The sequence below is a fragment of the Linepithema humile genome, chromosome 2 (assembly GCF_040581485.1).
Source record: "Linepithema humile isolate Giens D197 chromosome 2, Lhum_UNIL_v1.0, whole genome shotgun sequence".
NCBI lineage: Eukaryota > Metazoa > Arthropoda > Insecta > Hymenoptera > Formicidae > Linepithema > Linepithema humile.
Window position 1 is genome coordinate 23,263,992 of NC_090129.1, and position 13,651 is coordinate 23,277,642.

Sequence of the window (13,651 nt, forward strand, 5' to 3'; positions counted from 1 at the left end):
TACAAAACTCCATTGAAAGTCAAATGTAAGATTAAATTAGAAAATAGAAACTGTACGTATTTACTGTACATAATGTATATATTTTGATGACTTAATAGCGTCAAGCAATCAAGTGAACAGAATTTTGATTACAGAGTGGAAACATTACCATAAATCCCAATGAAAAATAATTTTCATCCATCTCTCCAACTATCTCACGACTCACTTATATCCTTCCTTTATTTCTCTATTGTTCTTTCCGTTTTCTCGTTACTTTTCCGACTGGCGCCTGTTCCAGTCGGGCAATTTCGTTCCACTCTGGCGTCGTTCTAGAGGCACGTACATGATTACATAAAAGTTATTACATTTCTGTTTTTATAATCCCTATATTATCTTAGTAGAGACTTGCGAATTCCAAGAGACCGGGGATGAATAATTGCCCGTATCACGGTGCTTTTCTTAGGTTACATCCTGCAGCATTTGTGCTTCTTTCGTATATCTATTTTCAATATAAAATATTTGATTATGAAAACAATTAACGTAATCTTAAAAGTTTTGATAGTATATTAAATTATAAAAATTATAAATTAAAAACATTGATATTTTTCAGATTGTATATATTAAAAAACGTGACGCGATACTGATTAAACATAGGTGCATTTCATTAATTGATTCATAGCGTGTATTGTACAATATATGAAGGATAAGTTTCGCAATAAATACTGATCGACTTCAGGAGGTCGACTTTACAGTGCAGTTTATTCAGCAAAGGTGTGTATAGTGCGCGATGAGCGTGGTGGTTCATACGTGAGCGGCGCCAAGGCGTCGAGACGCTGCGCGACCGATCGGTTGGTGTCTCGTGAGCTCGCTATAATCCTTCCTTCCGTCGTGTACTTAAGACGCAATTAATCCTTAAATACGGGAATGATATTTATCAAGCGCCGCTCCAAGTTGCATAAGAAGCCACAGCGATTTTATTAATTTAAGTTAAGCTGTTCTTATCCTCTTTGGAAACTTGATAATGTTTGAATTAATTTCACTTTTCCAAATAAATGTTTCTAAAAAAGGAAAAAATGAGAGTCACATGAAAAATAAAAATTTTTATCGGTATTAAAATAAACATTTGTTCTTCATGTAAGTGCTTGCTCGCTTAACTCATCTTTTTAATGGTACGAATCGATAGACGCTTTAATTCAGTTTGTCATGCAACTATATTGTTGCCCTGATAACGGTTGTAATAAAAAAATCGTAATCATAAAATATTAAATGAGAGTTGTATATTTCATTAGTTCTAATGCAGTTACATCAAGACTCGTCCACTGTGAGGCGATACTTGTCAAACATGTCCTCGGCAATACGCTGTGCAAGATGGTGCAATGACAATGGTTTTAATGCACGTGCCATTTCCGCACGCTTTGCGACGCACTCGATGTAAAACAGAACGCTAGTTTCATTGTTAATGACACGCGCTTGAATTTACGATATCGTTACCACGTCCGCGGCAGGAGCCAAAGTCAGCCACAGCGGCGGCAACCAACAGCCAATTACCACGTCGTATGCACCTGACGCGCCGAGTTATGGATCGTTGCGATTCGTCAAACCGACGACGACTCCATCCGGCCTGATCGCGACGGTCCACGATATATGAACTTGCTTTCACCGGTGAAACGGCTATTAATCCTAGAGACGACGGCGAAAGTTCGGCAGCAGCTAACAGCCCGGGGCGCTATCTTTCCCCTTCGTTGACTGCGAATGCCTAATCGTTAAAGGGGAGATGCGCGAGAAATCTTCATTTAACGTGGGACGGGCACTACACGAAATAGCATCCCAATGCTTCTTTTTAATCAAAATTTAGCCCCGAAATAGCTCACAATTAATTCCGAATTTCGAATCCCGATCAACGTGTCGACCTAAAAGCTTGCAACGTATCAGATCAGACATTCACGCGCGTTTTTCTTTTTCGTAGCTTGACACAATGTAGCTGCGCGACGATGTTCCGTAGATATTTACATCGCGGGGACGTACGAGCGTTTCTCACGAATTTCGTGGAGAATCATCATTTTGGAAACACGTCACGGGGTCTCGTCTCGGTGTCTCGCCTCGTAAAGCAGCGTCGTGGTTACGGCTGCCTCTTACGAGTCTTGTCGCAAAAATAGTAGTCGACTCGTAAAGCTTCGCGAATTTTGTTGCCCATAAAACGCGATCCATCCTTGTTTCCTCTTTCTTATCCGCCTGCTGTTTCCTTTTTTTTCGCGAAACCTGACATCTTAACCCTTCATTAGCTATACAATTCGCCCACGCTTTACTGAAATAGACTGCGGCTTTTAATATTCACGCTTGACTGACAACATTATTTCAAGAAAATGAAGCAGAAAATGCGTTTCTTGCGGCCCGCGTTGTTCCTTTTAAAACGAGGATGTACATACTTTCAGAAATAATAGCACTTTGCAGTCAGCGTCGCGGAATTCGTTTATCATTTTTGTTGAATATATTTCCAACTTTCACAAATCAAATCATTTGAAAATTATTACTTAATTTTGCATTATTAATAAATTTTCTATAAATTCGCAACTCTTTTTTAATCTTTTCTTTTCCAATTTTGTAAACTTTATAATATTCTGTAAGATTTGCAAAAATTTTACACATAAAACGCGTAATTAAATCTGTTTGCTAATTTCTCATGTTTACTTTTATTTTTATTTTTATCGCATAATTTTATAATTGGACTAAAAATAAAGTGATCATCGGAAGCGAATAATAACGAACGCGGCACGGGGTTACTTTCCTCTTTCGCTGGAATCGAGAAGCGATATAAGCGAATTATACAGCTGGTGCCTCGGCCACCCCTTTAATTAAGCGAGGATTAAAGGGGTGGCCTCAATGATACGTAATCTCTACTGAATTTCGATTCTTTCAGCTTATCCAGTCAATTCAGAAAATGCATTGTGACTGAAACGTGGCTATTAAAGCGTGATTACTTGATGTATTGACAAATATTTAGATATATTCCCAATAGATTATTGTGATGTAATATTTATCACATGTTAAATATTTGTTCACTATTGCTTTAACGTCTAACGTAATTAAATGTACGTTAGAAAAGTTTGAAGAAACGATTGCAGTAATTGCGCTGGCACAGCGATTCTCGAATGTGTGAAACCATTTGCGAATGCGTTTGTCAACAATGAGAAGTATCTGCGAATGTACCAATAAATATCTCAGGCTCGATGAGCAGCTTGATCAATAACCGACATACATAGGATGATTTTGCGGTGGAACGTAAATTGATCGATAGCACCGCGTATCACGATTGGCGCTTAAATATTTTACACGTGAAGAACCGAAGCGAGGGCGAAAATAACGCGAGACTCGTAATTATGATTTTACGTCTCACCTGTGAACATCAATGAATCATTCTGTGACACGAATTTAATTGCTGATCGAATAATTCAATAAAGCTTCAATACTGAAATATTAAGATTTTCCTTTCGACCTTGTATTTTTACCATAAACAGAGTTAAAATAACATTCTTGTACTAATATTGTACATTTTCAATATTTTCATAAAAAGATTGGAACATTATTCATATTTATAACATTCTACACTAAATAAAATTATGAATTTTCTATTAAATTTAAACGTAATGTTAAATTGAATGAACATTTACTCTTTCGTGGAATATAGAGTGATATCAGAGCTTAAAAAGTATTTATATCTTATCAATGCTGGCTGAAAGATAAATCTTCGACACGCCATAAAGAAGAAATTCTTCGTTGTGGAGACGCCAATCGAGCGAGACAAGCGAGAAAGAGAGAATTGTGGCGACACCTCTAATTAAGAATAGAACGGGGCGAATTTAGCTATCCTTACGCGTCGCAGTCGCGACACCTGACTGACTGAGAGGTCTCCATGCGAGAGCGAGGAAAATAACCTAATCTCGTTTAGGCAAACTGGTAACCAAATATTGACGCATCTTGTTAAGACCGTTATTCGCTATGCAAACATAAGGTCGCATAGCTTCCTATTAAAGTTTTATCGAATCACACACGCTTATCTCTCTGAGAACATGATTATTGCTAATATAATAGATTCTTTTAGAGATAAATCTATTATAAATAGTAGTGATAATAATAGCTTGATGCCTTTTCTGAAACATCAGATACAGATAGATAGATCAGATCAGATACATCGAGGTGTATATATTTAAATTTCGTGAAAAAAAAAAACGCTTCAAAATTTCTTCAAGTTTCCGAAAGCAGAAAAGTAAATTTAATGAATAAAACGTATTATTTTTTATTCACGAATTTTTTATGAAGTAATTTGTTGCAATATCACATGCAGTTTTAATTATATCAATTTTCATTTAATATGCATGGATCGCGATAACGCACATGGCGATTCGTTGCTTCAGTGCGTGTTGGGAGATACTTGATACGGCAATAAAATTTACGAGGTATATTGGCTTATTTATAGTATTCTGTTATTCGATCGTTATGACCGAAGTTATAATGGCCGTATTAATAAAGCGGTCGCGTGCCGTAATTGAGGATTAAATTTCCCTCGTCGTGAGGCCGCGACACCCGCTAACACTTTGCGTTTATTCCACTCTATGTATAATCCGCGATATAAATTTCAATATGCATTCGTACAATCCGAGCTGTACAAGCCCGACTGTATATCCAGCATCCGCATTGCGTCACGTCAATCAGCTATTTTGCTTTCTAATAAATGCCGATTTTGTCCTAATCGTGGAATTAAGATCGGAACACCATCTAAATGATATCTTTAATTGCTCGCAAAACATTAGATATTAGAAATTGATGAGAAATTCGCCTCTAGCATGCTTAGCTGTAAACATAAATAATACAAATCCTATAAAGTTAAATTCTTATGCCGCTCAGCGTGATAGACGTATGTCATGTTTATGTATCTATATGTACTTGATATCGCTAGATATATGTACTTATTGGATAGACGTGACAGATTCCTCAGCTGTTGAAATATTGAGCATCAGACAAGCATAGATGAGCTATGCCAAGTTATACCTGCATGCATAATGGCGCGTGCTTTCTTCTAGGAATGCATCGCAAAGTACGTCCTACGAATTCTCTTGCGTTTGCATTTCATCCATAATTAAATATTGTGTTTTTATAATCAAAACCAACAATATTTTTTTATTTGCATCGTAGAAAACTATTTTTTTTTTTTTAATTTTGTGATACGTTTCTGCCGCAATATATTTTTCTTTCTCGTATGAAACCGAATATCGGACAATAATTGCACGGTAAATCGAGACAATTGTTTCTATTTCTATCAGTGCGGAGAAATCGAGCGAGTAGCCGGCGTAAAAGCAATCGTGATTGAGAAAGAAATTAGATAGATTGGGTGATTCGATATATGCTTTATGACGCTCTCTGCAAAGGCGATTATTGCGGGCTGCTTTCATTAAAGGCTGCCTTGTCGTCGCCGCAGCCATAACCGCGGGCGTTCCGCATCAATACGATGCCCGAATACAATCAGATTTAATGCAAAATTGAATTTCACGGCAAACAATCGCAACCGCACGACTAACTGATAATTGCATACAACACGTGTTGCAGAAATATGTGGAAAGGAAATCAGATGCATAACTATCGCGATAAATCTCTCTAGTATGTAAAGAAAAACAAATAAATTCTTAAAGCATTCAAAATTTCAGTAAAAAAATATAATTTAATTTAAGAAGCTAAAATTGCAAAAACTTTTTCTATAAGATTTAATGGCGTTCGGTTTTTCCCTACTTTCGCTTTTTCCGGGACTTCGTTGGTGCGAAAAAAAAAAAATATATCGAGGAAAAAGGAGGTTACTCTAGCGTGAGGCGAGTCGTCGACCAACTAGAGCCGCGACCTTGACCGTTTGATGATCGAACGAGCACGCGCGAGGTGGTGTGGTCGCTCATGCCGCACCGACGAAATTCGACGATCCATCGCCGGGAAAATCGAACGGCGGACGTTTGCATGGTGCAACGGATTCGTGTGTGAGACCAGACGTCGTTCTTTCGCGCTGACGCCGCGAAATACCGTCGTCCGGTCAAGCGATTTCTGGCCTGCGATCGAAAAATCTCCGATGCCGAGTTAGTCAATCGTGAACTCCCTCGATGGCAGCAAAAGCCAGATTTCGCCGGCAATCGATGTCGGTTCGCCGCCATAAGCGACACACGGTATACATCATCGATGCTGCGAGGTGGCCGGTGGACAGAATGGGGTCGTGAAAATAGCGAACGAGTTAGATCAACAGATTTACTTCTCCGGCTACTGCTGTGTCTTACGTAAACGCGGAGAACACGAACATTAAGCTATATGATATTTACTCTGAATTAAGTATGATATATAATGGGAAGCTAAGGAGCGAACGGACAATCGTGCTGCTATTATAAAACAAATATGTCGTCTCTCGTGGCGAAAAGAACAGTGTCACCTTGGTGCCTTCTCATTTTTGTGACGACAGTGATGGGACAGTTAGAAATCGGAAACTTAGACACGAAAGAGAAAAGAATATTCAAGTGTGAGTACTTGATTATATTAAAAAAAAAAATTACAATAAAATTTATTTGATTTATTAATATATCTATGAATTTTAAATTTTGTTGTGAAAAATTTTTTGCATAAAACAATTGCTTATAGAATACCTTCGAGTAGTCAATCATAAAATATCGCGTATTTTATTTATTGCCATCTTTATACACATTTATCGGTTAATCAATTTAAGCGCAGCAGAATTTCGTTGGTAATCTGATCTTTACGATTTCGCGTAAGCACGATTTCCATGTAGTTAGTTCATTTTTATTGCATACCATTGATATTTCCTCGGAAACCCAGAGATCCTATCGCGGGGTTAAAAGATATTTCAATGATAAAAAAAAAAAAAAGTTCACCAAGCCTCATAATACACGTGAAGCACGGAAGAACGAGCGTATAATATTCGACAATGCGCGTTCGTGCGTATCTAACGAAATTCATCATTGTACACGTGGTGTGTCTTGCCGGTTCCGGACTTCCGGGGGCTGCGACCCCCTCAAAGAGCCGGCCGCGGGACTCGTGCCGAGGGAACCGGTGGTCGCGGAGGAACGGAAGGTGTCGATCGATGAGTCGTACGCCGTACGAGGACGGGTTGGTTTCCGCGCGGCTTGACCGTCGCGTGTTATCGATTCGCGCGAGCACACAGTCTCTGGCATTCGGTACCGCCTCGCTTCATCGTCGGTCGTGAATGAAAGACACGGCATGCGACAATCAGTCGGTGCGATTTAACGATTCGTAGTCGAACGGCGCGATTCATGATGAAGATAAAGCTGTGCTCGACACGAGAGCGAGAATCGAATTTTAATGATTATCGGCAGGGTGTCATCATAGAGCGACTCAAATCATTTATCATACATTTCTAATTTGCTTTCCGAAAAATCTGCTTTTCGAGAAATCTTGGAAAATTTTTATCTCTTATTTGAAAATTATGTGAAATTTATTTTCAAAACAATAATTTAATTTCTTTAATTATCATTTTATTGTATTGTGTAACTTAATACATGTAAAATAAAAATTTAATACGCTAATATGTTTACAGTAGCACTCCCGACAAGAATGTATTACGTCCAAGGTCGTTACGACCATCAAAGTGCATCGGTTACCCGACTGATGCACTTATCGATGAAATCGTAGCGGTGATTGTGAATGCCAGAAAATGTGGCGGTGACGGTCGTGCCAGGGGAGACACCACGTGTCACGAGTGTGCTCTCTTTCTCTCTCTCTCTCTCTCTCTTGTTCTTTCTCTCATGAATTTGACGATAATACCGCGTACGGTTCGATATCAGGCGTCGCGACGCCCGGCAGTCTGCCACTGTTCCGTTCCATCCCGTTTCGTCCCGCGTCACGCTGTCTTAGAGCACTTACGAGAGTTTTCAGCCACCCAACGACGTGAAATTTCTTGTGTGTTTGCGCACATGCAGCGAATTGCATAGGCGTCGTTGTTCAAAGACTAGTTTCGGTTCGTTGAACGAATTATGGAGAGCAGTTTTTGCTATGAAAAAACGCGAAATAATGTATTACGAAAGTGATTCAAAATATTATTACGGTAACATGATAAAAGCGTTAAATTTGCGAAACTACTATTTAGAGATAAATGAAGTAATTTATGCATGAATATCCCTCTAAATAAATATTCATACAAACAGAATTTATGATACAATTTAATTTCCAGTTCTATTCTACTACTACTGTGATTGTGTGTTAATTAGTTACAAGTTCAAAACGCAGCAAACATGACGCCTATGAATGCAATTCGTATGTTAGACATGCGTTGGCAAACAGGCGGACAGGTTTAGACGACGAAACTAAGTCGCCAACGGACATTAATTTGCCAGGCAATTTAGTCCGATGAGTGCTGCCAAAGCCCTGCGATATGAGGTAACGGGTATCTCTTTCACGTTGCAAAAACGGAAGCATGAAAGCAGGAAGGAAATTCTTAAGGCTTCCCTTTACGTATTCATTGCGTAATTAGAGGAAAATGACACGCCTTTGAAGCACTCACACGTAAACTCCACTCGAAATTAAATAGCGCCGAAGCTTCGTGGCGTAATCGCCAATAATTGCGATAATCAATTGCTTAATAAAATAAAACGATACATTAAATTAATAATAAATTAATAATTTAATGTATCGTTTTGCAACAATAAAATATTTATATGAATATTTTAGTCGCGTTATCACAAATAAAAATTAAGCGTTTTAATTTAGCATCAAAATACGTTTTTAGACATAATCATTGTTAGCATTAGCTTTTTTCTGAAAAGTTTACTGTATTCACAGTCAAAGAGCAATGACGTATACGTTTACCCAAGATACATCAACAGATGCATCAGATTATTCGCGTAGAAACAGGATCTATTGTTTTTGATGTGAAGTAATCTTAGCTTGATGTATAATATGTTTATTTAACAATGTATATGAATGTGCAGTGCTCAGAAGACGAATATGTGCATAAATAAACTTTGAGGACATGAAATGATCGACATGAACCTTCCCACAGATGTTTTCTTAGCGCGGGCTAAAAATATCATTCTAGATTTCGGCGACTGCATTTAAGCGAATCGCACTCTTGGCGACGCACGCCTCTCTGTTGGCAAACGATGCTACCAACATCGTTTACGTGCTGATTTATTCATTTTCTACCCGCGTTTTACTCTTTCATCTTCCGATATTATCACGGCGAATCGATTGAAATCCCTCGCTGCCAACGTTGTTTTATTAATTCATTTCTATTATTCAGGAGAAACAGGAATCTTTAATTTTTAATTCATTAGAAAGACTTGTAATCTCATCACGTTCAATATTGGCGAGATCAAATATTCACATCTTCATTACGATTAGCACGCAATAAAAATAATACGTTTAAAAATTTATTTTTAATTTCATTCAATTTTTGTATTTTTTGAAAAATGTAGATTTTTCAAAGCAACGCATTTATATCTCGCGACACCAATTCAAAAATATTTTATTGTTTTTTATTAATATAAAAATACTTTATTATAAATATATCAGACTTGATGAGAGTATTAATACTATCCGTTCTAGCCATTATCGTTCTTCTTCAACGATCGCTAATCAAAACTGTCAGAAGGGAAGACCAGGTCTTCGTTGCGAGCGTATGTCTCACGTAACCGAATGTCAAGGGTTGTCACTCTTCGCGAAAGTAGCCATCTCGGCCGAGGGGCTTGTTCGAGAGTGGACAGACGGGCAAGCTTTTTTCCACGGAACTTCAATCATTATCAACGTGAAGTCGACGCGACAGAGGCGGAATGGATTTCACGTGCACACAGAAAGAGGGTGGAGATGCGATAGATAAAACAGGCTGTTTACGGGGAGGGAGGGCGGATGGTTTCGCGGAAGGGGTTGAAAGCTTCATGGAACGGGGAAAAGCGCGGAAACGCCGATAACGAGCGTCGACTGTGAAGAGTCGATCAATACCGCCGTTTCCGAAAGTCTATACTGCTTATGATCGTTTTCTTCTTCTTTTTCCCTTTTCGGTTCTTTTCATTTGACTTGATGAAAGATTTTAGTTTCTTCAAAGAGCCATTCATGGTTACTCTGCTGAAAGATTCTTCCTTGTCAACCAGTGTAATCGGAGATAAAATCGAATTGCCGAAAGAAAAAAAATGGAGCGCGATAATCGACGAAACAAATTCAAGAACCTTTTTATCACGCAGAGAGAGAGAGAGAGAGAGAGAGAGGGGGGGGCTTTACGCATCGAACTAGAAGAGCGTGGAATTGTTTGATCGACACAGCGTGAACGCAGAGGTTTTAAAAGTGAAATGGAATTGTCATCTTTAAAATAATTGATTGTCGTGTTATTGAAACAACGATAATATGCATAAGTGAGAAAATAACGAAATGAATAGTTCAGATTTTATTTTTTGTAATTTTTATACACCTGAATATTTTAATCACTTTTATCAATGCAATATCCTAATTTTATCTATAATAATTCATTGTGTTATTAATATCTTTTTAATTAAACATAGAAAATTATTTTTTAAGTAGAGCTACTTAAGTAAACATTCTAAAATTGATTGTTTCAGTGTCTGGAACGACGAATAAGAAAGAGGAAGAGACGGTATCTTCGGTCACAGAAGGGACTACCATGGTTCTGGGGACGAGAACCAGGACAGCGAACGATCCTGGAGGAGGAATAGACCTGTTGGCAGCTCTGCAGCTGCACAATACTACTCGGGAAGGCATTACGCAGGTGCCGGGTCTAATTAGGCTGAAGCCAGCCTATTATCTTCAGGGTGAGTCAACCATCCGGCATTTTCGGTCGTTCGCCTTTCGCCCAACATATTTTCGCCCGAGACCTTTAACTATCGTGCAGATAATGATAAAAAGATATCTCGATGTTGCAAGACCGAAAAATCCAATCGAGTCATTAACGCTTATTGATATTTTGTAAAAGCTAATCAAAAGAAATTTATTTATTTTCCTCCTGTAGATTGTGATTCAGTTTTTCACGCCAACAAATTGATATCTCAACAGGAAGTTGCCTTGGGAAACAAAACTATTTTTAGTTTAAATAAATCAATTGGTTTTTAAGTTTTAAGTAATATATTCACGTAACAGGAAATGGATTAAAGCACCTTCGCGCCCGTCGTCGTTTTACGAGCAGGAAATAAACCCTTTTACATGATTCACATCTCTTTAGATATATACTACGCGATAAATCGTACGACTCGTACACGAAGCTGCTACTTCTGTAATGCTCTCTTAACCCGAATACTCCTTTAATTTGCATACCGCCAGGTCATTCTTTATACTAGCAATTCTCTTCTCGCTCTTCGTATAACACACGCTGCAATTATTACGTTCCGCAAAGACGATGATTACGTATCCTGAATTATGACCCACGAAACTAAGCTCCGCGTCACGTAATCCATCCTCCGAGAGTTAAATTCAGACGGTGTGAAGGATGGTGAGATAAACTTCTAAACGTAAATTATGTTGAAATTAAAATTCTTATCAAAGAAATTTGTAATTATATCATTTTCGTACGATAATATTATATTACGTACAATATTTTAAAAAATTATACGCACTCTACGATAATTTAGACAAATAATAATATTAAAGACATAATTACATTTTTTAGATACACTTTACATGCCCAATAAAAATATTTAAATAAATACGTAATTACGTCCGATTAAAACTTACTGCCACGCAGCATTGAAACGGATTGCATAAAGCAATCACACAATTTACAATTCAATGTATAATTTTATAGCAATCCCTCGAGAAACAAGCAGACTAAAATATATTGCGGTGGCCTTTGACGGATGCATGCGCTTCTCATTATATTATACGATGCTGGTTATGCAACGTATGATTAATCGATATTGCGAAAGGTCAGTTTGATAGCACCGCCTACGCGTCGTCTCCGCTCGCAGACGCCGAAAGGGTATTCCCCCGCGACGAGTATCGATTGTTCTCTTGAATTTCAGGAAGTTGCTTGCTTCACCGCTTTCGGCGACTAAACGTCTAATTTTCGTTCTAAAGTAAAGAATTGTACGAATAATGCAAAGCGCGAATAACAATCGTCGCTAAATTTTACACTTTATACGCGGCGCACGGAATACGCTTCCTAAAATTGACATCGTGAAAGATATCGTGATATCGTTAAACAATGTTTTGTGTTAAACGGACGGCCCTTCGTATCGACAAGCGCGGCGTCTATTCAACCCCGTATAACATGGTGTATCCAATTATACCCTCCCCCTCCCGCCCCCTCGACGGTGAGTAGCGTACAAGCCACGTGGGTGTGTGGGTGGCAGTGCAACGGCCGCGGAAAGCGGATCTGGAAGGAGGAGAAGTTGAAGTTGGGCCACCGGGAGTGAGGGTGGGGTTTCCCCGAAAGAAATTTCAATTATACCGACGCCCTTCCACGGGCTGCACCCTCGAGAACGCCTTCGTGGAAGCCCGAAGGCGAAAGCTCGGAAACGCAGGGGGACTCAAACTCCTTTTTGCTCGTCTTATCGTCTGCGAGTCCTTGACGCTCCTGCTCTCCTGCCACTTCCGTCCTTTTGCCTCGCGCACGTTTCTCTCTCGCGTCGGCAGATGTAATCGTAATATAGTTTCTTTTCTGTACCGACGGCAAATATTTGCCTCAATTCCGTCTGGTTCTCACCAGCTGACTTGGAAGAATGAATGACAAATGTTTGCAATCGTAGCTCGAGTACTTTAAACCCTTCAGCTAATGAACGCGTTGAGATTGATGTCCCGATAGGATGCTGAGATTAAAAGCGAAAGTCTTTGGATCAGTTTGAAACTTGTAAGATACACTTGTATCGATATAAGACAACCGTGCTTCAAACAATATTGATTTAATCGTGAAAATCAATTAAGGTGTGCAGCTCGATTATTTAAAGTCGATCATTTTGTCGTGTAAAAACAAATCGATAGCAATAAAGAAATGTTTATTCCCGCTAGTTTGTTCCCTATCTGTCATCATCGTTTCTCTTGCTTAAGCCGCTCATCCCATTTCGGTCATTCTGGATGGACATAGGGAAGAGAAACTTCTTTGGGATTAGATTTATCTGGTATGAACCGTTGGTTCTTAACAAGACTGCTGCAGAACAAAGGACGAGAATGATATACAGCGACACGTGTCAGAGTTTTCTCTGAACGTGGAAAATAGGATCTAGGACCCTCTTTGTGCTTGGATAAGGGGTGGCGCACAATCTGACGATTTCGGCGGTTCTATTGAAGTCCCGAAAGTTTGGTGCAATTGCTCACATTTTATTTATCATCAAACACGCCGAAATTTTTCTTGCCATTAATTATTCTTTGCAATATCACGAACAAAGCGACTTTTAATATCCACAAATAAATACTTTTTTTATGTTTATTTAATTCTCATAGTTGTTCGGCGTGGATGTTGATTGAATCGTTCTATAAATATTTCACGATGCTATAACAAATTAATTAGATCGATACACGCGAGTTTTGCCTTTAGACCGTATCTGTTATCGATTACTTGTAACTTTTATGACGTGCTTTAACTCTTGAAGAAACGATATCATTATGACGATGGTAACCATATAAAAATCTTATTACATGATTAATATTAAAAATTGAAACTTTATTATTAATTGCA

General features: G+C 38.6%; 1 protein-coding gene and 1 long non-coding RNA gene across 6 annotated transcripts in view; one reads left to right on the plus strand and one right to left on the minus strand.

Annotated features, from left to right (window-relative positions):
• Positions 1–13,651, plus strand: part of LOC105668890 (protein kinase C-binding protein NELL1-like) — a 69,641-nt gene that overhangs the window by 30,514 nt on the left and 25,476 nt on the right. For all 5 annotated transcript variants that reach the window (XM_012361542.2, XM_012361543.2, XM_012361544.2 and 2 more), the window contains exon 2: positions 10,587–10,796. In XM_012361542.2, the coding sequence (XP_012216965.2) occupies positions 10,587–10,796 (210 nt within the window). The remainder of the gene's footprint in view (positions 1–10,586; positions 10,797–13,651) is intronic.
• The window catches only part of LOC105670496 (uncharacterized), a 170,866-nt gene that overhangs the window by 13,455 nt on the left and 143,760 nt on the right, over positions 1–13,651 (minus strand). The window lies entirely within an intron of this gene.